The 26,539-nt window shown below is 38.0% G+C and overlaps 1 protein-coding gene across 2 annotated transcripts in view; it reads left to right on the top strand.

The window, feature by feature from the left end:
* The window catches only part of exoc2 (exocyst complex component 2), a 100,956-nt gene that overhangs the window by 52,269 nt on the left and 22,148 nt on the right, over positions 1-26,539 (top strand). Inside the window, exons 8-16 of one of the 2 annotated variants that reach the window (XM_041791689.1) lie at positions 3,168-3,313; positions 4,091-4,172; positions 6,134-6,236; positions 9,553-9,671; positions 18,964-19,074; positions 19,406-19,530; positions 21,598-21,666; positions 21,782-21,939; positions 22,076-22,197. In XM_041791689.1, coding sequence (XP_041647623.1) covers positions 3,168-3,313; positions 4,091-4,172; positions 6,134-6,236; positions 9,553-9,671; positions 18,964-19,074; positions 19,406-19,530; positions 21,598-21,666; positions 21,782-21,939; positions 22,076-22,197 — 1,035 coding nt within the window. Of the gene's footprint in view, positions 1-3,167; positions 3,314-4,090; positions 4,173-6,133; positions 6,237-9,552; positions 9,672-18,960; positions 19,075-19,405; positions 19,531-21,597; positions 21,667-21,781; positions 21,940-22,075; positions 22,198-26,539 lie in introns of both variants that reach the window. The other variant, XM_041791688.1, reaches the window with a different exon arrangement.

The following is a 26,539-nucleotide window of genomic DNA, read 5'->3' as shown; positions in this document are numbered from 1 at the left end:
ATACTGACTAACAGAATACAAGTGCGGAAAAGGAAAACTCAAGAACTCCTGTACGACTTTTGTGATAAAACAAATAGAAACTAGGCATATACAGATAATAACACATTTTCTTAACATTAGTAGTTATTTGTTTAAATGCATTGCATTTGAGCCAGTAACTACTGTAGCTGATTGATTTTATTGACAATTTTCTCAAAAATGACTAATAGAATGAATAGAATTACAATGTATTTATTAAAAACAAACTCAAAAACCCAGCATGGGCTCAGCAGAAATGCTAAATACTTTAAACTTTGTTTTTTTTTTTAACTTAAATTGTTGATTAAAATAAAACACAACAAAAATGGTACTAGGGTTCTAGGATCTTAGGGGGGGTGCAAGGCTTTGTCTGCTCTGAAGCTGCCAAAATTATGTTTGCAAATATTGACAAAAAAACATGGTAAAGCATTTATGGAGTAGTTTATACAAATGTCTTTTGATAAGAAAAAGCAGGCATAGGTCTTTTCAAGGGTTTTATCAATGAAACAATTCAAATCTATGTTGATTGTTGAAGGTAGTGTATCACTTTTTCTTCTCTCCTGAGTCCTGGGGGGGGGCTTCGCTTCACTTTGGTAGATGTAGGGGGGCCTCAAGGAAAAATGGTTTAGAAACACTGATATAGAAAGTTGTGTCTTGTTTTAGAAGTGAGTGCCTTTAATCAGTCATTGTGAAAAATCCAACAAGCCATCAGACTCGGTTCTCAGCTGGCCTAGCCTCAGCAGTTTAGACCTCAGATAAAACAAAACCTGATTCAACCAAAAAAGAGGACCAAATTGAATATTTGAACTAGAAAAGCACTCAGAGAGCAAAGACCTCCGCCATTAGCCCTATCTCCCAATAGTAACAAATCCTTTGAAAAATTCCTGGATCCAGACGGTGATCCAGATCACTCCCAAAATCTAATCAGTTCTTCCTTATGCCATTTCTGACATTTGAAAATTTGAAAATTTCATGAAAATCCGTCCATGACTTTTTGAGTTATGTTGCTAACAAAGTAACAACCAAACTAACTAACAAACAAAAACTAACAAACTAACAAACCCTGCCGATCACATAACCTCCTTGGCAGAGGTAAAAATACATCAATACAGAGGCCCAGAGACAACATGTATACACACATTTTATTTTACTGTTTCCTTTGATGACTTTAACATACGGCGTGTTCTAGCTATGATACATCACCTGGGGAAAACAGTTTTTATATCCCAAAATAAAGAGATATAAAGGGGGAATCTCAAAAACAACCAAAATGTACTCATCATAGTTGTCAAACAGACTTCAAAAAATGTATGACTATATGCCCACTTAGGGCGTTTGTACGTCATTAAATTTTTGCCTCAAATTTTTCCCAGGCAGACAGTTGTGACCTTCAGAAAGCTGCTCTGCAGCCCATAATTTTTTTTAAAGTAAAATGAGACCTTCAGGAGCAGTGACGGTCTTATTTTACATCACTGTTGGCAGCAGGGAGACACTGGAGTGGCTCAGCCAAAGTATACTGAAGAGACGATAAAGCATGCAAATAATGCAGGTCTTAAAAAGAATGCACCAATTATGGATGTTGATCACATCGCTACTGATGCATCAATTCAGACAGCCCTAAACTTTATTTTATATTTACTAGGGGTGTGGTTCACAGAGGTCATGGTTGGAATCCATGCATGACTTTAAAATGTATTAGCAATGATAATACCTTCGACCTTTTCTGCTCTCACATCCAGAAGCTTTTCAAAAACAGCACAGAGATGAGGAGGGGGAGAAAACAGCCTGACAGGTCCTGTTGCTCTGCAGCTCTATCTATGGGGCAAACTTTTCTTGTGTTTTGTTTTGCTGGCTTCTTCGTCTTCTTTGATGATTGTTTAAAATTACTGCTGCCTAGATTGGTGGTAAATAATGTCATATTTGTTTTCTTTCTCCCCGTTTTCTAACTGTTCAGATACATTTATTGTGTGACTACATGCACCCAACCAACCCCCCAAATTGTCACAGTTTGGAACAAATGCAAACACCTTTACACCCCTAATATTCACACATAAAAGCAGAGCCTGTCAGCTCAAGAATTCTCTCAGTTTTACTTGTATATCAGATTATAAATGTCTTGAATGTTTAGTTAAGATAATCCTGTCACTAACATTCCTTGTAAGGTTTTCTTATTGCAGTTAAAGACTCTTTAAGCTATATTGCATTTGTTAAGTTGCCTTCTTTATTTCTGTCTTTCTTTAAATAAAAAAAGACACTAACATTTTTATATTTCATGTCATATAAGCAGAATTGATGTTTTCTTCCTGGGAGAATTACATTAAGCTAGTATGTCACAGTGTTGGGTCAAGCACGTTAAAAAACTGACTTTACAAAAGTTAGTATCAGAGCAGACTGGTGCTCTGTTGCCTTGTTTCACCCTCCACCAGTCAACAAACTCAGATACATCATCCAGTAACTGAACACATACACAGTGTTTGTACATCTCCTCCATGTTTTACCGGGAAATATTTCACTATGTCCCATGTTCCCACCCTCTCGTCTCATACATGATAATGTGCCTCCTCTAATGGAGGGTCAATAAGCAGGTCCTTTTCCCGGAGTCCAGAATAAATAAACCCCACAGCCGGACATAGCTTTCATCCCCACAGCCCACACTCGTGGGCTTGTTACCCAGTGGGGCCAGGCCACCGTTCACCCACAAAGATGCATGCGTCAGACACACAGCACCAATCAGCCAATCACATTTAAGGACGTTAGCTTCATGACAACACAGACAGGCGAGTGAAAAATGTGAAATATTCCTCTGCTCTGTCCCAGGCTATTTTTTCTTCAGGGATTTGTTTTGGGGGGAGGGGTTCTGTTTTGATTAGAAGATTTTTTTCTGTTTGCCGGCACATCCAAGGCCACCCACGAAGCCAGCTAGTCGTGCAAAGGTTGCAGCAAGCTGTCAGACCAAGAGATAGCTGTCACTTTCTTCTCAAAGCTCAGCCTGCTGTGTCAAAGAGCGTACAGAGCAGGAAGAAAACCAGAGGCCGACATTAGAAGGGAAATGTGGTATCAGCATTTATTTTTATAGTATCCCAGTTTCTCATTTTCTCCCGCCTCTTCCACTCCGTCTCACTCTCTTTCTCGCTCTGTGTTTCTCGTAGGAGCGAGTGATACGGCAGATACTCTTTTCCAGGAGGTTCTGGGGAGGAAAGACAAAGCTGACTCCACACGCAATGCACTCAACGTCCTGCAACGTTTCAAGTTTCTCTTCAACCTGCCGCTCAATATTGAGCGCAATATTCAAAAGGTACTGGCCACAAACACATGATCTTTATACACGATGAATACCATATAAAAATGGATGAAGCTTCCCTTTGCCACCAAATCAGTGCACTTTTAATGCTGTCAGTTATGGAGCATATTTGGTAGATGGAGGTGATGGAAATCTGTTACAGTCTGCAAAAGAAGTTTCCATTACGCGTTTAGCACTGTAGTTTAAAACTTGTCATCTTTCAAACTGGAAAGAAAGAAAAAGTTTTAAATTTTGTGTTTTAAGATTAATATATAAGGTAGATAAGCAATCATAACACCTAATGTAACTCATGTAGGCATGAAGCACTCTAAATATGTCATGTTAGTTATGCTGTCCATACTAACCGAATGGATTGGCAAATTTTTGTTATTTTTGGAAATGTTTACTCACAGATAAAATACACATCTTTTATGATTTATTAAAAGCAAGTAAATAGTCTTTTAAAAGACCATTCACATTGTCTTCAGCTGCAGTGCGACGACATTCAGCGATAAAGCAACCCTGCGTTCTTACTCTGCATTGAGCCCACATTTTTTTAATAAGTGGAAATTATCAGTGGACAGCTGTGTTGCCATCGCAGCAGAACGACTACACCTTTTTATACAGTTTCAATGTCTGCAGGCGTCTGTCATCATTTTGTTTAAAGCTTAAGTGGATTTGCATCATCTCCAGGGTCAGGCTCAAGCATAAGGAGGCTAAAAATCTCCAAATATGTCCTGTCTGCTAAATCCAGTTACATGTTTGGTTTTGTCTTTAACTTTTCTCCCTCAGGGTGATTATGATGTGGTGATCAATGACTACGAGAAAGCAAAATCTCTCTTTGGAAACACTGAGGTCCCTGTTTTCAAAAAAGGTAAGCACATTTTTCTCCTTTCTTTTTCTGCATCAGCAAATGAATTAAACTAATAAAAAATATCATCCCTTGTCTTTAAAATACATCTTTCACAAACACCCTGCTGCTTTAAATTGAGCATAGTTCTGCAGTAGGGCTGAACAATATTAGAAGAAAGTGTCATTAGAATATATTTTCTTCCTGCAATATATATTTTTTAGATATGAAAAATCAAAGGAAGACTTTCCCAAATAATTGCATGGGGTCACTAAAGGCTGAAATATGGCCAAATAACATTTAAACCTTACAGTCAAAACTATTTTGCACTTTATTTTTATATTAGGCCTGGGCGATACAATGTAAAAATGATACATAATACTATCTTTTGATGCTATGCATCATATTTAAATTTAAAAAAGAAATTCTACAGAATCTGTATAAACTAGGCTATAGCTATGTGCAGCATGTGCCAAGTGAATTAACAAACATTTTCTGACAACTAACTTGTAACAGTTACTCGAAGGTGAGCTGATCAAAAGCTTGAGTTTTAACAGAATGCAACAAAATGGTATGCATTTAAAATGTTTACAACAGCATTAATTTTGTCGACTAAAACTTTGACTAAAAATGTTTGTCGACGGCCTTTTTTTCCATGACGAAAACTAGAATAAGACTAACAAAAATAGATCTTTGATGACTAAAACTGACTAAAAGTAAGTTTAGTTTTTGTCAAGATGACTAAAACTAGACTAAAATATGATTTAGTTTTTGTCGGACTTTAAGAATCCATAATTTCTCCATTGTGGGTAAATCTGTCAAAATACAATACATCCGTATCTCTTCTGCCTCTCAGCTGTAGAAACCAGGGACCCGCAGGTTTGGCAGGGTGCATAGAACACTCTACCATGACTAGGTACCAGATTTAGGCAAGAGAATAAAAGCTTGGACTAAAAGTAAAGACTAAAATGTGAGGACATTTTATGGACTAAAACTAGACTAAAATGTTTTGGAGTTTTCATTGACTAAAACTGAAAAGGGTTGAAATGACTAAAATGTGACTAAAACTAAAAGACGTAATCATAAGACTAAGACTAAGACTGAGACTAAAATTAAAAATAGCTGCCAAAATTAACACTGGTTTACAAGCTGAGTAAGAAAGCATGGTTTTTACAGAAAATAACTACCATTTACTGCAACAGTGCTGCACCTTTTGACTGTGTTTACTTCAAAAGCTTATTTTGCAATAATGATAAGATTTAGGTTTTGTCATGCAGCCCTATTCTGCACAAGTTTTTTATATTTGTAGTTATCTCCTGTCTCTCTTAATGTCTTTGCATTGTATGAGCTGCAATGAGCCTTTCTCACCATGACCACACATAGACATGTATTAAAAACTGTGGGTTTCCTCTTGGGTTTTTTTTTTTTTTTCATAAAATAGGCAAAAACGTACTGTTGCATGCCGTAAAAAGCAAATGATGTTAGCAGCAGTTGACATGTAATGACCATTTGATTTTCAAAGTTTTCCCATCAACCCGATCAGGTTTATATCTTAGGAGTGCTGCGTGAAGCAGTGACCTCTGTTGTCCATTCACGCGTCTCTCTTCATCAACATAGAAGAGGAGCAACTGTATGTGTATGTTTAAGTGTAGAGAAAGGGAAGTCAGCAGTGTTAACACCAGAAAAGTTTGGCATCCTCTGTTACCATGTAAAGAAAGAGATATGTTGCACACCAGGGACATCTAACATAAGAAAAGTCCACACACAGTGTGACGATACTAGCCCAAAACTCTGTTGTCCTGTAGACTCAGTACACTTTAGGAACACTCCTTTAAGGATGAAGATTTTTAACACCATTTAAAGAGTTAATTTCAGACTTAAAACAGTATTTGTGTGAGTACTCTGTAATCTGCAAAGATGTCTTTTTCTTTGTGATTTGAGTAAATAGATCCAGAATAAATACATCTCCCTGTTCTCTTTTTCAGTGTATGCTGAGGTTGAGACGAGGATTGCTGCTCTGAGAAGTCTCTTATTGGACAAACTTCTGCAGACACCGTCAACGCTGCATGACCAGAAGAGATACATCAGGTATTGTTCTGTGTTTTATGCTAAGTCAGTCCTATGTTTCCCTCCACATCATCAAGCTGTGGTCTTATTCTGACATCTCATTTGTTTTTGTGTAATTGGCTCATTATCTTCTTCAGATCCTCTACAGTTTTTAGGTCCAAGCCCTTATACGTGTCACTCAATCCCTCCACATTGCAAACAGCCTGTGTAACTGTAAAGTCATGGCATCTATCTTGTTCTTATTCATTACCTTCCTTTGGTTTCTTTGAAGTCTGCCTGTGTCATCGTTTACCAGAACTTCATCTCCAACCACTTTCTTCTCTCAGTCCTTTTCTTTGAACATTCAATGCTCTTGTCAGCTTTTTGTTGTCTTGTTCTCTTTGTTTCTGTTTCTATTTTCCCCCTTTTCTTCCCCCTTTCCCCCCTTCATCATTCTGTCCATCCCATACTTGTGGTCTCTCCCGATTTATTGTTGTTAAGACCAACCTGTCAGGATCACAGAGACCAGTTCTCGACCACACGGCAACATCTTTCATCCTGCTGCATTAGGCACGGCTCTGAACGCCCACTCAGCTCCTGTTTACTCTTGCCATGGACGGTGGGAGCCATGCGTGTTTTGTGCTTGCGCTGTAAGTTTTGAAAGATGCCACCTAATGAGAAACAACTGAGCAGTTGGTTCACAGGATGACAGCAGAGGGAGCCAGGCCACAGCTCAGAGAGTGAGTCATCTGACGGGCCGCAGGTCTCTGAACGATGCCCACAAAGTAAACTCCTGGGAGAGAGATGGTTGTGGGTACAGAGATGAAGGAGATTGCAAAGCTTTTGTGGGAGATTTTATGTCTGTTTTAGAAGTCAGACGTGTTCTGTATTGTTATGCAGACAGAAATATCAAATGTTCTTTCTGTAGCAGTTATGGTTTTCGATTGAGTGTTTTAAATTTAATGTACTTTTTTACAACATGGATGTTTACCACACTCTAAGAAATGTTATATTTGCTTAAGTCTTTTGTCAGCCTCTCCCATGAAAACTGGGTTAAGTAAATAGGAAAGTAGCAGACACTTCAGTGTAACTAAATCATAAGCTAATTAAACTTAACTGTATTACATGTCACAATCATCAAATCATTCACACAGAAGGCAGAGAATGCAATGTAAAGTGCAGCATTAAATATTCACATCTCTATGCATCCTTTGGTCTTTAGCTGACAGTTTCAGCTAAGTTTGCTCCCTCATGTGCCCTGCAAGATCTGATTTAACTGTCAACTTTCCAAATGGGAGTTGCCAACAGCTGTATGAGGAGCAGTTTTAATAGTCATTCTAATATAAGTAAATAAGTAAAGTTTATTGAAAAAGCATCTTCAACATGGTATTTTAAGTGCTTTATAATAACAGAATAACAGAGTAAAAACAGGGATAGCTGGGTGCCTGTTTAGCTAAGTTGGTTTAGCAGGCGCCCTTATGCAGAGGCTGTAGTCCTTGGTTGCAAAATTGATTCCCAGTTTCTGTGCTGTTTGGTGCATGTCTTCCCCCGCTCCCTCTCCTCATATTTCCTTTCTCTCTTCAGCTGTCCTATGTGAATAAAGGAAGAACGCTCCAAAATAATCTTAAAAAAAACAAGTAACAGGGATAGTTCAGGGGAGATTTAATACAGACAAATGAACAAAAACAGGTTCACACACTAGACAAAGCACACCTACACAGCTGTGTCTTGAAGTGTTTCTTAAAAATAACCACAGTTTCCAAAGTTTTCAATTCCACTGGGAGACCCTTTCCAAATGTTAGGAGCATCAGTCTCTGCTTTTTTTTTTCTTCCGTTTATGTTCTGTTTTTTTGTTTTTACTGTGTAGCACTTTAGTAAACATCAGTATTTTTAACATGTTCTATATAAATGAAGTGGATTGGATTGGCTGTAAAAAGATGCTTGACCATACAGCACTTTTTACCAAATCACAAGAATTTTCAACTGGGATCTTTAATTGGAGAGAAACAGAAACTGTGCACATGCATCAGAGAATTTCTTTTTCGTTGCACCAGAGGTAAAGGAAAATAGGACCATTTTTATCCAGTTACAGATTACTTCTAACCAAAATTAACTATTACAGAACATAATGAACAAGATGCATGTGTAAGATACATGAACAAGATGCATGGATGCAATGGATTACACTGTAATGCTTTAAGCCTCAGTCACACTACAAATCAATCATGCTGATTTTGGGTCAGATTCACCCCTTCCAACCAAGCGAGCAAAGACTCAATCATTGGATGGTTCTAAAGATAATCTTGCTAGATTTTCTTGTGATGTGAGGTGTGCTAAGAATGATTTTACCCTCTCCAGTCTGCTTGGAAGATGATCGGAGCTGCTTTGATTTAAGATAGGAAATATTAAACATGTTCAATATTTACGATCAGAATTGCTGTGGCATGGGGGGAACTCTGAAGACAGCTGAACAGAGGTGTAGGATTGTCAGGTGGAAAGGAACAATGACCATATAGAAAGGAAACTTAATGAAGGAGGAAGCACAACAAACACAACCATGGCAATGATAGAAACTCAAAGCATTAAGTTAGATAGACATTAGAAATTGTGGCAACAACACAAGGTTTTATTTAACACTCCCTGTGAAACATTCCACAATACAACTGACAGGGATAGGAGCGGAATGGAAAAAGTTACTGCTATGAATGTAACAGGTAGCTAACAGCTACCCACATTTAGCTAACTACCTTCGAGTTGCATTGACTCCAGACAAACTTGGGGTTTTGTGCAGGGAGATTGTGGTATCAGCATATGTGGGGCCTCTCACATTTTCAAAATCATTTAGGGCTTTAAATATCTTGTACTGTAATGTGTTCCAGACTTTAGTTGAAAGTTGTCCTGCTTTTTGTCTTCTTTAAATGTAAAAATCCCATTTGTTTATCCAACAAACAACTCCTGTCCGTTCAGAGAACTAATACAAAAAGATATGGTGACAGGGCCTTTTCTATTTGTGCCCCAAAGCTTTGGAACCCCCCCCCCGCCCCGATTCTCTTCAAATATTGAGATTTTCAAGAGCAATCTGAAAACTCATTTTTACTCATTGGCTTTTAGCTGTCCCTAACTGTGTCATTCCCTGGTTTTTCTCCCAAAAAATGTTTTGTATTGTGTTCATAATTGTTGGTTTTCATAACAATTACTGTTATGAGCAGTTGTTACTTCTATCGCTTTTAAATTTGACTCATTTCTTTCTGCTACTTTTCACTCCTTTAATGTTGTTTTCTGTAAAGCACTTTGGATCAACCGTGTTGTGTATAAAGTGCTATATAAATAAAGATGATTTGATTTGATTTGTCTGTAGGTACCTGTCTGACCTGCATGCTCCAGGCGACCCGGCATGGCAGTGCATCTACGCACAGCACAAGTGGATCCTGCAGCTCATGCAAAACTGCAGAGAAGAGTTCATCAGTGGCCAGAGAGGTAACAAAGGCACACACATGTCAGGAGATTTTACGCATGAACTGAAAGCTGTGATGTAGTGTTAAATTAAGCGAGCTGCTGGTGGATGCCACAGAGAAGCCTGGCTACCTCGCCGTCACACCAGCTCTCTTCCTGCATTCCCCGCTCCGTCACCACCCTCCCTCTGCCTGCTCGCCTTGAGGCCTACGTGTTTATTTTTTCATGAATGTATGAATAAGATGAAAGTGAGGGAGCATTGGCTTTGGATTTAGGTTTCTGGAGCTTGACGTGTTACTGCACACGCACACATACAACCTCTCTCTCTCACACATGGCTTCACAGATGGATTGGAACAATTAACCCCAATTAAGCCATTCCTCTGTTAAATCAGCCGACAGAAAATATGTGAACGTGAAACCGTCCGCTCAGGAAGAACAGCATTCACTAACCACACACGCTCCTACGTCCATACTCGCACAAAGACACCCATACAAACACAATGTGAGTGGGTGGCTGCTTCACATAGTGCAGCTGGAACATAAACATGTCTAATGCTAAGGCTAACAGTGGTTTCCGGGGCTCAGACATGATGGATCTAGGAGGTCAGTCTGCTCCCTGCCTCCCCTCAGTTAAATATCATCTTGTTCATCATGTCAGGGATGGCCCCCTCACAGTCCACACATGCATTCCTCAGCAGTGCAACATGTGGAAGAGAGGCGCAAAATGGCATGAAAATAACATGCCAGCCAGCTACTGCTTTTTTGCACACAAAAGGGGACTTTGAGAAAATATTACTGCTTTAAATATAACAATGCAAGACATAAATACAACTTTGTGATGCAGAAAAACACATAAGACCCAAGCAATTTTCAACACACAATGCAACGCTGACACTGCAAAAAAAAACAATTTACAGCACTGTGTACTTAAGACACATAACTGCTCATTTGTCACTGTCCAAAGCGACCCATGAGACATTTCTAAATAAGACTCTTGAGTGTTCCCTGATCTGCTTCTTCTATATTTAAGCTTTATTTAAGTTTAGAAAGCTAAAGCTTCTTCTTACAAGTGAGGAAAGCATAATGTTGTTCTATTTTGTAAGTCTGACCAACATTGTTTTCTCCTGTTTTTAACACTAGAAAGACCATGGCAGTCATTCTGACTGTTTTCTGTTACTTTTATCTTTGCTGAATTTAAGTTTACAACACTGCTGGTCCTTGACTTTTCCTAAAAGGGTCTGTCTTTTAATTCAAGGAGTGTTTTTTTACAAGTTGCAAACAAACAAAGAAAATATGATCACTTTTACCTAGAAAAACCACAGGCAGTCATTTTGACTGCACAAATTTTGCTGCACTTAAACTGATACAGTTTGTTTTTGTGGCAGCTACATCTTGGTTGTTTCACAACATTCCCTGTTTTCTACAGAGTAAGCTGCTGATTAGACCAATTTTAGATGTGTGGTAGTTGAATTATCCTGGGCTGAGGAGGTTTAAGGCTGTTTTTAGTCAGGATAAATGTGACACTCTGTAGTGCTGATCAAAGGCAGGTGTGGATGACAGTATCACAGTTCTATGAAATCCCCTCTATCCAGCTGTTATGGAGAGACACATCAGCAAACCCTGTTAAGGCTGAAATCAAAACATTTTCATCACAGTGTGGTAAAACAAATGTACCTTACAGTGACGCCTGCCCACAGAGTTGACTGGACCCTGAAAAACCCGGAGGATGGGCCCTCCCAGAATGTGACGTATTGATAGTATCAATGTACGTATGTTGGATCAGTAGCATAAGTGATAGTCTTGGTTTCCTTTTTCGTTATTTTTTCACTTTTTACCCATTTTGGCTACATTTTAAACCTTCCTCATCACTTTTGAAAATTTTAAGCTATTTCACATATAGCCACATTTTAAACCTTTCCACAACTTTTTTTTCTGCTTTTGCCACTGTTAACACATTTTTTCCCTTAAGAACCCATTGTAATTCTTATCTAAGAAAGGAGTGCCACTTTCCACCTATTGCTACCTCTGTTAAACCATTTTGGCCATTAGAAACCACTTTTTACCAGTTTATGTACCAAATGTTGCCAATTCCAACCACATTTCACTATTTTATGCCCATTTTTGACATTTTAAATCTTGTTTTGCCACTTCTTACCCCCCTTCACCACTTTGTTACCACTTCATCTGCCTTTTTTAGCTTATTTTAACCCACTTTTGGCCATTTTAATCCATTCTTGCCCATTTTTACACATTCTGCCTTTTATTACTAATTTTAATTCTGTTTTAAGAAAAGAGGTTCCACTTTCCACCTATTGTTGCCTCTGTTAACTAGGGGTGGGAATCACTAGTGGCCCCACAATACAATATTATCACAATACTTGGGTCACGATTCAATATTATTACGATTTTAAACATTTTGCAATACAGTAAGTATTGCAATACCATATATTGGAATATATTGCGATCTGTACCATTTTTTCAACTGTTTAGCTGATTTAGCATTAGTCGTGCCCGCATGTTTGTTGTATTTCTTTTTCTTCTTACAAACTTCTTGTGTTATGTCCATCTCATTTGTGCTCTGCTTGTATCCCTTATGTCCTTCCCCTGGTGCTGCCATGTTTGTTGTCTGCCGACCTCACTGGATAAACGATTGTCCAAACAATTTATTTTATTTTTCCATTATCGTAGACTTCAGTTCATATCAGCAATTAATTTTAAAAATATTTGGTGGACGATACGATACAATACATCACCAGACAAAATATTGCAATACTATGCTGTAACCATTTTTTCTCCCACCCCTACTGTTAACCCATTTAGGCCACTGTTAACCTCTTTTCTCTACTTTTTATGCCAGTCTTTGCCAATTTTGACCATGTCACTATTTTGATTCCCATTTTCACCATTTAAATCCCTTTTTTCCACTTGTTACCCCTCATCACTTTTCCTACTGGTTTTACCAATTTTAACCCATTTTTTCAACTTTCCACCTATTTTTTGCCTCTTTTTTGAAACTTTAAACCAACTATCCCCTTATTTCCCAATTTTATTCTGTTTTAAGAAAAGGGATGTACATTTTGAAGAAGTTTATATGGTATAAATACATCTTATGTATGTATATTTGTGTGTATATACATATATATATATATATATATATATATATATATATGTGTGTGTGTGTTCTTTTGATAATAGTTGGTATTATTTAGGTTAAAAAAAATAAAATTTGGTAATCACAGCTTAACTTTACATTGAACCATGACTTTGCTGACCTCTTTGGTCCCCCATTTGGCTGGCCCCAGAAAGCTCTCCCCTTAATCCCCCCTTATGGGCAGCCTTGCTCATAGTTAACAAATTAAAGCTCTTTTTTTTAGTCCAGAGAAGTCCAACTAAACATGAAAACAGGGCTAACAAAAATTGGTTTGTTATAAAAACAATTATGACAAAAAATAACATAATTAAAAGTGTAATAAAACAATAATGATGAAAAATGTAGATACACTTGGATGTAACATCTTTTGCATGGCTGATTTAGCTTAGCTTGAAACATTTTTCCTAGGTGTAGCTTTGGAGTTTTAAAGTTTCTTTTTTTAGTCATTCATTCATTCATTTTTTCAGAACCAGACAAAATTTCATCTTTAAATGGAGAGCAAACAACTGCACTGAAAGCTATATTGGCAGGAGTTTGATTTACCTACTGATTCCAGTGACAGTGAACACTGACAATGGTTTCCTATCAAGCTGGCATTACAGGGTGAGGCATGCCTATGGGGGTTGTTAGATTTTTTTCGTTTTTTTTCTGTATTGGTACTAAATAAATCTCGGTTCCTATGTCTTACAACGGTGCATGAATGAAAATTTTTAAGAGAAATAAAGAGTGTTTAAAGTCAGCAGGTGAATAAAGCTGCCTCTGTATCATTAATGATTTAGAAAAATAAAGATGCTGAAATGAAATATTTTCCATGTCAAGGGTGACTGAAACCATCTATCTGGCACGTCAGGTTAATAGGCATGTACAAAATGTGCCAAGTCCTTCTGTTTTTCTGTCACAGCAGCTGTCTCCTGTCCCCTCTTTCATGCCCCTCTCCCCCCACATCTTCCTCACATTCACACACACCTGGTAGCTATTTACCATCCCCACCCTTTGTTGCTCACCTCTCACCAAAGTTTGAAACCCGTTCTTCTTGAAACATCCCTCCACCCTTGAACAACCACCATCACAAAACCACATCCACTACATTCCCCTCACCCTGCTCTTCCTCCCACCCTCACCCACTTCTCAAATTGCCAGAATCCCCTCTCTGGTGCCTCACAGCAGACCCCTCTGCCTGCCGCTTCTTCTGCCTCCTAGTATCACATCTACCAGCCCAGTGTTTATAATCCATCTTTTATGCCGTTGTCAGCATCACACGTGGCAGGGATTATTCTCTCTGTGCCATGTCTGCAGTAACTGATGTCATCTCCTCCGTCTCTTGTGTTTCTCACTCCACAATATGACACCAGAGACTGTTCTGGTGTGTTATGATTCTCCTAATTATCCTGTAAATTGCCCTAAATGTTAAATAGACCCATCTATCCCTGTTTAAATAGCCTATTTTCTTGTGAGGAAGCAAAGCAGTCAAAGTTGCTTCCGTATGTCTAAACACTCCCATCGTTCCCTAGCGCTGCAATCTGACTCTGCCCGTTTCAATTATGAAGTGCAGTAACTCTTTACTTCCTGCACAGCGCTTCTTCTGCCAATACCAATACAATTAGCAGGAAATTTTGTTCGTAGGAAAATAGGTTTGTCAGTGAGCATTTGTCTGGGAAACATGCGGTTGTGATTTTAGGCTCAGCCTGTAACAGTAGGAGTAACCGGGAGAAAGGTGTGAATTATTAGACTACATCTACACTTAACCATTTGTTGGTATTTCATTACTCTTTACTTTTACCCTCAAACTGGAAGTTGTCTTTTTTGTTTATTTTCTTTTACATCTGGGGACACTTTTGAAAGAACTTCCAATACACTCAAATAAAGGGAAAAAACACAAAAAGACAAAAGATTTGCAATGAGATGAGCTAAAACTCCCAGCTGCTTGTGACGGACTGCTCTGCAACATTTTGCAGAGTTCACACTGCTGCTGCTGCGAGGAGACTGCGTCATTATCAAAGCAACAACTCCGACAGTCCATCAATTTCAAGGGAGCAATCAATTTGTCTCTTGCTTTATATCCTCAGCTGATGAAGGAGACAGAGAAAAGAAGTTTCTGTGAAAGCTGAAAAGAAAAGATAGGAAAAAACCTCATGATTTTATCTGAGGATATTTTCAACTTTGAATAAACAGCCTGATTCTAGCTGCAGCAGCTTCGATGAGAAAAGTGTTCATTTTGGTAGCTATTTTGAATTTAGGCTTAGTCTTCAGATTGAAATGACCCTAATTTTACTCACATTGTAGTAATTTACACTTCCAAAACTTTCGGTCTAGCTTTAGTTGACAATAATTAAAAACATTGTAGTCAAGTTTTAGTCAATGAAAAGGTCCTATACTTTAGTGTTTACTTGTAATCAAAGCAATTTTTTTTCCTTGAGCCAATTTATTGACCAGATTGTCATAATCATCAATACTCAAACTACTTTGAAATGAACTGAATAAAAATGTTGACCTATCTTAAATGCTCTCTATTCGGTCTCTCATTTTGTTTTTACCAGTTATATGCACAGTGGAGAAATATTTTGTTGCAACCAGATTTTAGACCTCTAGCACTAACGTTTTAGTCGCTGAGATGAAAACTAAACTTATTTTTATTAAAGTTTTTATCATCAAAGATCTATTTTTAGCTAGTCTAGTTTTCTTCATGGAAAAAGGGTAGTTAACTAGCCTTTTTTATGGTACTTTTAGTTAACGAAATTAACACTGGTTCAGACAGCAATGCTCTAAAATGGACTTTTTGCTTCACAAATCTTTGACTGACTGAGCTTTAAATGTACAGTATGTAACTTCAGAAATCAGTGGGATCTCAATCAAATCTTTCACAAAATATTAAAGAGGACATATTTTACTCCTTTAAGACAAGTTTGTTTTGGTCTCAGAGGTCCCCAAAACATGCCTGTGAAGTCTGTTGCTGAAAAACACACCACAATAGGATTTTTGCATGTCTAAAAACCCCTCTATTTCAGCCCTGCTCAGAACGACCTGTTTCTGTGTCTGTGGCTTTAAATGTTAATGAGCTGTATGACGTCGCCCCTCTCAGGAAATGGAGGTGGATTAATGCAATGATACCCATCTGCAGCCGCAGCCACCGTACAAAACACGCCCCCTACAAAACATGCTATGCATGCTACCTGCAAAATACGGCCACTTCTATGGGTACGGTACAAACCACGCCCCCTACAAAATATGCCCCCCTACAAAACACACCCACTTGTCTGGTTAGGTTTAGGGGTAGCTCATTGGGGTTGGCGTGTTTTGTACGGAGCGGCTGCAGCTAGACCCTTTTCGATTAATGGAGTTGAGCTCTACTGATCTTCCTCTTAGCTGGCAGCTGAGAGGAGGATCACGAGAGGAGGGCCAAGCTTTCTTTCAAGCAGGAAGGGCCAACTGAATCTGGGGGCGGGGCTATCTCCCACATGACATCATGAGGGGAAAATCTGAGAACAGCTTGTTTCAGCACAAGTTTTCTGAAAGGTGGAAAAAGAGAGCATGGAGTGGATTTTTCTGATTCTTGGGGGGGGGGGGGGGGGGGGCATTTGGCCAGGCCAGGGGCATATCTTTTTGCTGGGAGCCTGAAAAAGTGTGTTTTGCATAATATGTGACCTTTAGGTTAAGTAGAGAGTAGCAAGTTGGGTAGCAAGCATCATAGGCATTTTCTCCTTCTCTACCTCCAGCACTTTCAGATGAAAAGGAACTCTGAATGGACCATAGTCAAGGCAAACAAGGGAGAGCATGGGCAACTAAGCTCACAGCTAACAGCAGAGATGGAAGAATTAGGGATGCACAATATTATCGGCATCATATCGATATCAACAAATATTAGCTTAAAATATAAAATATCTGTATCAGCAGATATGAAAATGTCAGCTGATATTTAAAAGTGATATTTTGGCTCTTAAAATCTGCCTATATCAGTTTGAAATATTATAAACAAACAAGTTAGTGAAGTTTTAGACTGGACCAACAACAGCCAAAGTCTTTTTCTTTATTCATCATCATTCCTTACACTTTAAAGTGTGTTTTCATGGGCTTCAGTATGTTAACATGTTAATCTTCACACTTTAAAGTGTGCATTTTAAGGACTGAGATTCCTCAGTCTTAACTACATTTATATATCTGTGTTAGTGTTGGTTTTGGCTAAAATCGATTTGTAAATACCAGCTGATATTAAAAAAAAACTGCAATATCAGGCATCCATAGTAAGAATGTAATGTTTATTTATCTGTAATTTTTGTTGTTAATGTGTCAGAACTTAAAAAAAAAGATTCAATGGTTTTTTTAAATGGTTTGTCTGGTACAAGTATCTGTGAAGCAAGAAGCTCTTCTGGGATGGTAAAGATATCCTTGATCCTTGAGAGTAATCATGGTCCTTCACAAATAATCAGCACCAAATGTGAATGAGATACAGCAACAAAACAGCAGCTTTCAGTAGCAGGCCATGTTCAATCTTTTTAAAAAACTTGTTTTCCCCCTTTTTTCCTCCATACCACACGGTAGTGGGTCTTTTGCAGGAATCACTATCTCTATTTGTAATTAAAAAATACCAATTACAAATCAGTACTAATATACATAATTTAAATTGTTTTACAAAAATATATCTTCCAGTTCTCTTTCAAGCCAGCAGAGGGTGCTGTCTGCTTTTGGCTTCTCTTGTTCAATGACAGTAGCACCTGTACAACCTCAAAGGTCAGAATTATTGCTCATGTTACTAAGAAACTGGAGGGATATTTTGAATGAAAAAAAAAATTTGATTAACGGTTGTGGTATCCCAGTCCCTAGAATCTAACATCACTTTACTATTTGATTGTAAATCTGACTATAAACAAAAAAAGCGATGCAACTTTAATTTGAAAAACATATCCTTTGCTGAGAACTGAGTGTAAATCCTGATATCACTGTGTTCAGCAGCATCAATATTTTGTTACACCCTCACTCCATTTAAACAGGAGTCCGTAGGGTGTGTGCGTGTGTTTGGAGAGAAAGCAGGCGTGTGTGTGGTCGGGGTCGGCGACCTCTCAGGGAACAGGAACTCATCATAGCTGCAGAGAAGCTCCAGACCCAAGGAGGAAGTGAGCAGAGGTGACACAAATTGTTTGACTGTCTCAAGCACACATACACGATGGTTCCTATATTTTAACCCTTAAACTTTCAACAGAAGAAAAACAGCACATATACACAGTAAAACCCAGACTGTCTTATGTGCATCAATGACAGGTGACACCTGGATCAACAGCATCTCTGTAAAAAGAGGAATCTGAATCTGTGCAGATTCAAGAGCTGTATAAGCTCTGTGTGAGAAAGCTTGAAGTGTTTACATTTAATCTGACTCAATTGAGAATTTCCTTACATTTTCTAGACTTGATGCTTTTGTTGTGTGCGTGGCCAGCTCAACCGCATGTGTTCCTTTTGCTTGGGGATTTCTCAATACTTGCTTACACATTACTGTGACTCACCAGTACGCTTTTCTCCGTGTGTGTCAGACACATGTTTTGGAAATGTGGCCATCCATTTCCCTTCGTTTAGACTAACTACATGTAGGCGTATTCAGCAATGCACAGACTTGTCTTTTTAAGTTTCATTTTCATTGTAGTAAGTTTGCTTTTAGCATCAGGATGTTTCACTTTCATTCCTTTTTGTCAACTTTCACTCATTCTTCTTTTATCCTACAGTTATCTCATAGATTTGCAGCACTAAAGTTATCTCACCGGCCGAGATACTGTAGGAGTGAGGGTGTGCAGAGGGACTTTCTCGTTTGCAAAGCTTTCTGTTGCCATCTAGTGGAGCTCTTTGTCTTCCCTTGATGATCAGACGTGACTGAGCCCAGTGTGGCCGACGTAAACCCACTTCACCCTACTGCTCACAAAGCCCACCGCTCTGTTTCCTCACCCTGGAAACAACGGGACATTCTCTCAGCTGTGGGCCACGGCAGAGATGGATCAGAACATAAATAAATCAAAAGCCAAGAGGGGCGAGCGGGGATTGTTTGGTGTGAAAGCCCGCTGAGCTTATTGAGGAATGTGGAATTATGAAAATGGCTCATTTGATTATTTGATATCTGAAGTATGTGTTTCTCTTTCTGCTGAGTTCATTTCTCCCCTCACCCTTTCTTACTGTCTGTCAGAAGGTGTCGGAGCCTCTGGCCTAGAGGGAGATACCCGTCCGTCGGCCCTCGGCAGGCTCAGCCATACAACGTCTCTGAAGAGAGGGGGCAGCCTGCGAACACCACGACCCAGCAGTGAGCACAACAATCATATTACAACACACCCACATGCTTGGTGCTGCGGAGGGGCTTCCCTCTCTGTCTGTGGTATTGTTTGTTTGTGTGTAACACTTTCTGAAAGATGCAGCACTTACAGGAATCACTGTACTTAAGAGTCAGGCATAACAGAACTGCACTGGTAAAAGTCCAAACATCTGCCAGAGGCAGTGCCTGGAAGTTAAACATACACTTCTATATTTAGGATTCCTTGAATTACAGAAGTCTCTTGTGTCTTTCTAGTAAAGCAGATATATGAGTGTTTGCCTCTGGGCCTTTTTAATGTGTTTGTTTGTGTGTTTCTTTCCAGCATGGGGCTTTGAAACTCCACAACAGGTGCAGTTCGTGGAGAAGCTGTCCGACGTGGTGATCGGTCAGCTGCCAAACTTCTGGAAGCTCTGGATCTCTTATGTTAATGGGAGCCTTTTTAGTGAGGTAAAGACCTGAGAAAAATGAACACACACAGAACAGTGCAGGTAAATCTCAAAGAAATGTGACTGTCATGGAAACTAGGGATGCCCCAGGTACAGTTCTTGAGAAATGAGAGATTGGACCATCACCGATACGATACCAGTCATGTTTTGCATTTCAATACATTAGCTTGTTTAGTGGTCAGTCAGCTTTATAGTGCACTAACACATCCTGCAAATGGAAGAGTAACCTGATAATTGAAGCACAAAAACCATCTTTTTCAATCAATAAAATGCTTTTACTAAATTTGTTCAAAACATCAGTTCAAAAATCTCTCAAGGAACAATGCAACAAGTATCTGACAGGAAGACCAACTAAGTTTCCACAATGTGATGGTTCATTCACAACATACACTTTATTGCCAAAAGTATTCATTCACCTATCCAAATGATTGAAATCAGGTGTTCCAATCACTTCCATGTCCACAGGTGTATAAAAACGAGCACCTAGGCATGCAGACTGCTTCTACAAACATTTGTGAAAAATGGGTCACTCTCAGGAGCTTAATGGATTCCAGCGTTGTACTGTGACAGGATGCCACCTGTGAATGCTTCTTCAGCAACAAACTTCACAGGCATGTTTTGGGGACCTTTGAGACCAATAAACTTGTCCTGAAAGGGTAAAATATGTGACCTTTAAGCCTATTGGCTGGGCTAAACAGTGCAAATAATCTAACACATAAAAGGCAAACGTCTCAAAATATTAAGCAACTGATGTAATAATTCTATAAAAACAAAGAAAAAACAAAAAAAACAACAACAAAAACAAATTCTGCCTTCTAAAAGCCTTTTGGATACAGTATGTGACTTTACCTTCTCTCAAAAGTAATTTTAATGAGTGGACCTTAAACGAATTACACTTTTTACCACTAATGTTACTTCAGCTTAATAATGAAATAACTAATTACTAATTAAATCAAGTATGAACCCTTAAAATCCCCCAAGATTTTTTTTAAGTGGCAGATTTCCTGTTAGAGATTGAGTCATGGTCTAACTGGGATTTTTTAGATCTCCTCAAGCCACATCTACACACCACATTTCATCTATCTCGGCAAAACTGCCTTTACCAGGGTTCCATAAAAGCACAAAAGGTTTTATTGAGGCAATTCTTGGAGACCATTTTGAAACCTATATCAACTTTTATGTTCTTTTTTTTTTCAGAGTTTTAGTTGTGTGCCAATTTTCATTTTCATGGTGCATGTGAGAGTGTGTGGAAAACAAAACAATAGGGCTCTTGCATACATTTAGTGCTTGGTCCTTAATGATAAGAAGAATTAGCTTGGGGATTATTACACAGCTGCTACTATTGGAGGACTGAGGAACAGCAACAACAGCAGAAGACACAGAAGCAGGGTATTGACCAGGTGATGTAATGGTGGTTATTACCAATCCTTCTGATCATGTATTTTTTTCAATGTTTCGGCCAATAATGATTCACTGCCAGTTGATCAGGATACCATCAGTGGAAACACAAGTTTTCTGTAAATAGATAAGAATTTTCTTAAGTTCTAGATCAGCGGTTCTTTGCTGGTGGGTTGAAAGACAAAGGTTGTACATTTAATTCTTATGATCTCTAGCAGACAGACAAAATGTGCATGCATGTCCTCCCAGGGCTTAAAACAATAAATTAATTTGAATAGCACTTTTAAAAACAGAGCTTCATACAGCACTTTGACATAAAGAACATACAAAGAGCAAAGCATATCCTGTATATTTGCTCTCTAATAGCTTAGACGGATGTGTTTTGGCTTGCAGCTTTTCATCAGGATCATGTCATTATGATAAACAACCACTTTCTATAGCAGTTATGAATACAAGCTTTAAATTTGGGTGCATTTCATTTCTCAAGTTTTGCAGTTTCGTTACTCTTCGTCTAAGTAAAGCTTCTGTTTCTTTGACTACCTCTGCACTGTCAGCTTGCAGAGAAAAAAAGATCTTAATTTTTATCCAAACCAATAAAAATGCACCTTTAAGGCTCGCCACAGCTGGGAGATGATACTAAACAATACTGTTTGCTTTTTCCCCCCTGCAGACTGGAGAGAAATCAGGGCAGGTGGAAAAATCCAAGAAGAATGCCCGACAGAGACAGAACGACTTTAAAGTATGCGTCACTGACATTGTTTACACTAAAGCTTTATTTTGAGATACCTTCTCTCCACAGTTGTTTTTGGAATACATGCCACCTCCTGTAAAACTGTTTTTTGTGTGATTTTTAGAAAATGATTGAGGAGATGACCAATCGGCTGGTGAAGCTGATCCGTGGTGCTCTCCTGCCCTCCACCCTGCCAAAGGGGGAAGTGAATCTGTATGGCGGCTGGGAGAACAAGACGGAGCTCACTGGAACCTGGCTAACACAGATCATCCACACCGTCAGGTTGTCTCGCTGATTTATTGAAAATGGCTGTTTTTATTCATCTAGTACCAACATGTTTACATTTAGGAGTTTTACATAAAATCTAACAGCCTCTTTTCTGTTTTGCTCTTGTTCTCCTCTCCTGTCTCTCATTCAGGGCTTGTCACGATGCCCTGTCTGCTCTGGAGATCCCAAATGATTTGCTGCAGGTGATCCAGGATCTGCTGCTGGATCTGAGAGTTCACTGCCTCATGGTGACTCTGCTGCACACCACAGAAGGTGAGCACCAACAGAGAGAACATTGAAGGAACTCTTGCACCAATCTTCGGCATTTTTATTGTTAGCTGTAAATTTCCACTATTGAATAGTTGCTGACAATTTTATCATTTTTGAAAAATTCAGATATGAACTCATGAACTCATCAGTCTCCATTAGTTGCCCCTCAGTAGTAACAGGTCTTTTCATTGCTCTGCGTTCTTCATATTTTCCTTTGATCAGGGAAATTTCACCAGGAAAATACTTAAACTGTGCACAGGAATGCTGTCCTGTGTATTCCCACCATATCTGGGCCTGGAACTTGTCCCTTCAAAATGAAAACACTTGAGCCTCCCTCAGCCATTGTTGTTGACAAAGCTGATTCTAGAGGTCCCGTCCCTCTCTTTTCTTCTGTCAGGGATGGGAGGTGAAGAGTTAAACTTTTTATAACAACATCACTATTAAGCATCAGTAAGGCATTAAAGAAGCACAAGTAAATGATTTACCATATATATATATATACATATATATACAACATTACATGCCATTTATAAGCACAGCTATAAAGGCTTTATTGATGCATTAGTAAAGAGGTGCAGTTGAGTCTTTTGCTTCATGTCAATAGGTTAATCACAGTCTGTGTTGTTTATGTTTGCACATTGACTGTGAAACTTTTGTCTACCATGTTTTTTTAACATAGATTTTTTTTTTTTTTTTTTTTTTTTTTTGCATTTTTTAGCATCAATCCAAGTCATTTAAACGGGTTCCTGACTGTTAAGAGCAGCAGCTGCAGCTCCCTTTCTCTCTCTCTCCTTTACACTATAACTTCACTTTTCATTTGCCTGTGCAATATGTGGATATCAACCCTTAAATATAAAGGTCAAAATTTATGGTTGCAGCCTGTATTGAAGACTGAATTGAACATAAAATCATCTAACATGAAAGACTGTGTTGAAACATCGCACTCTTTTAATTTAGCAAAGCACTGTGACCCAAGCTCACAAGCTTTTTTAGTGCATAGTGAGACCATTTCGCCTTACACTGAAAATTACTGCACTGAACAAAAAAATAAACACAAGACTTTGTGTAAGGTTTGAGAGCATGATGTTTTCACCAGATTACAGATCTGAAAAACACGCCTGAAAGTAACAGACTGCAAAGGCATTCAGGGCTGAGGTTATAAATACTTTACCAAATTTAACAACAAACCATTTATAGTTGTGTTTATAGATGACATAGAATCCTTTTTAGATATCATCCTCAGCTCTACTGATATTGTAATAATGCAGCAATACAGCATTTAGATCTTAGATTACAAGTAACATACAAATCATATCAATTACTCTTTATTTGTATAGTGCCAATTCAAAACCAGTGTTAAAGTGCACCACTTCACAAAGAGGGGATGACTAGACTGTACTTTTTGTTACATTATTTTTAAAGTCCCAACATCAATCTGTGAGCTCAGCACTAAGCAGCATTCAGCAAGAAAAACTTGCCTTTAACTCACTGAGTGCCATTGACGTATATATATATATATATATATATATATATATATATATATATATATATATATATATATATATATGTCATTTAAAAACCAACGCTTGTTATTTATTTTATAATAAAATAACATTTGTAATACAATTTTCAGATGTATTTTATGTTGTTGAAGGCAAAATTATAACATTTAAATCACTGTTCTGCTCGGCAGACTCTCTTTCACAAAAAAGCATTTTTTTCAGCTTTCTAGAAAAAAGTGGTCTTTTTGGTGAAACTAGCCTCTATTCAACTTAAGATAAATCAAGAACGGAACAAGCTACAAACAAACGTTTTTTTTTACATGATGAAATAGAGAGTTTCTTCTTTCATCTGAGCTACTTGGTGTTTTCAGAATCATAGTACAAAATATTCTGTGGGTCTTGAAAGATGACTCAAAATGGCCAAAAACGCTGGCACAAACCACTTTCAATTTTATGAAAGGGCTGGCACTCATTGAGCGAAAAACAGCGAAAAAACACACAACAGATATACAGTAAGGGTTAAAAGTTCCCTCTACATATGTTCATACTCTGCCTCATGTCTGCATCTCTTTCCCACTCACTGTCAACCAGTGTGCCTTGATATGTAATACGTTGACATGGTTTATTACATTTAAGAGAAAATAATTGCAGTCTTATGTTTAAAATTTATAGCATAGGTCCGACATGCTGCAAGACCCGTCACCACGTGCAATTAATGAACACGGAAACCGATAACTGAACAGCAAAAACAAGGCTAATCATCTGAAAAGCTTTAAAATCAGTCAATGATGCAGCAAGAGAGATGGGTAGAGTTGGCATACAGCCAGGGCTTTTCAGGTTTTCAAACTTGAAAGTGTGTCAATAAAAAAGTGTATTAAAAGTCATCTTTTGCATCATTATCAACATTGTCTCCTTATTTTAAAGAAATCTGTAAATTATGTTTGACTTATTGTCAGGTTAGCTTTAGATAGTCTTTATTTTTATATGTGTTTACGCAGTTAACAGGCTTCTTCAATGTGATTTGTATTTTATATGAAACTTCACATTTTAAAATGACCATGTGGAAAAATAACACATTCAAGCTTACTTGGACTAAAAGCTTTGTGGAGGAAGTACTAATCTTTTATTATCAAAATAATGATAATAATGATGATAATGATAATAAACAAAATAACGATAATCAATGACCTTGGATTTGTTATTGAATTTCTACATTTTTTTTTTTTTTCATAAATAAATAGACTTTAAATTCTCCTGTTAGCTTATAAAGCCCTGAATGGTTTAGGCCCAAAAATACATCAGAGAACTTCTAGTCCAGCATGAACCATCCACACCACTCAGGTCATCTGGTGGAGGTCTGCTCTGTGTCCCTAGAGTCAGAACTAAACATGGAGAATCAGCGTTCACTTTCTATGCTCCGTATATCTGGAACAAACTCCGAGTAAATATGAGATCTGCTGAGAGTCTTAGCCCTTTTAAACCAAGGTTGAAGACACACCTGTTCACTGCTGCCTTTGACTAAAACACTATCACTTTTAATATTTCTATTTTCACTCCAACTCTGCACTGTAACTTGTACTTTAATATCTCTGTTTTTATCTTTTTGTGGTTTTTATTTGCTGTTTTTATCATTTTTTGAATTTTTCTTTTAACATGTTTCTATTCTGTTTCTTTGTCATTGTATTTTAATGTCCTGTGTGAAGCATTTTGAATTGCCTTGTTGCAATTACAGGTAGACACCCCCCCCCCCCATTAAATATTAATCACTGTGATTAAAGATTCTTGTACTGCTGTGTATCAGTGTAGAGTTTATTCAGAGAAAAGAGGCTTTAAATGTGCTGGAATCATGGAATCATCACACTTGGGCGTTTATGACCAAAGGACTTCTTTGTCCTATACCTTTTAGTGTTTCAGAAACAGTTCTGAAATAGAAAATTCAGTCCTGGTTTGCTGTTCAGAGAAGTCTCACACCATGTGTTAATTTTTTAATCAGTTCGGGTCTCAAAGTCTTAAATTAAATGTTTAAAATTGTGCATCATCCCTGTATATGCTATTAAAAATGTATCCTTTTTAAAAACACTCAGTACAGTGACAAAAAAAGCTGATGCTGAGAGCATTTTGCACTTAAGTCATGACCACAGGATTGCATGATGATTGAAAATGGGTGTTGCCATTGCAGATAAAAGAATTTTTAAGCCGTCATTAAGATACAACATTCCAATTTTATGTACAAAAATTACAACTCAAAGTGCTGTGTGGAGTTAGAAATTTTACATTAAGAACATTTACAGAGAGATATGACATTCAGCAACATTCAGTCATTAAAATATAAAACAGTCAGATATCTAAAAGAAGAAAGATATACAACATGATGCAAACAGCATGAAAAGTTCATCTATAGGGCAGATAACTGCATATTTCATGCATGCAAGTTGTAAGGACTTGTAACACAGTAATTTCTTTTTTTGCAGCTTGAATAGTAAAAGACACTTATCAGCTTTCCTGCCATCTCTTTGAGTTTTTGACAATGACTGTCTTTAACTGTCACCTTTTAGCTCACACAGCTTCCAGGGTACAAATGAGGAAAGTGTAATGAGACTAAAACCAGACATATTCAGTTTCACTTGTGGTAACCATGGTCATTTTGAGAAGAGTGACTGGTTTTCACTTAACTTCCCTCACACTCACATTGGTGGAGCTACGATTATATATTTTGTTGTGGTTTTCCTTCAGAAACCTTTAATTCGGTTAAATACTTTCATTAGAAATAAAGGTTTTCCTTAGAGTTCAATAAACTGTAGGGCTTGTTCAGGTGTTGTTGTTTGTCTTATTGTTTTTTTTTT

The sequence above is a fragment of the Cheilinus undulatus genome, linkage group 7 (assembly GCF_018320785.1).
Source record: "Cheilinus undulatus linkage group 7, ASM1832078v1, whole genome shotgun sequence".
Classification (NCBI taxonomy): Eukaryota; Metazoa; Chordata; class Actinopteri; order Labriformes; family Labridae; genus Cheilinus; species Cheilinus undulatus.
This window is presented reverse-complemented; position numbering and strand designations above follow the sequence as displayed.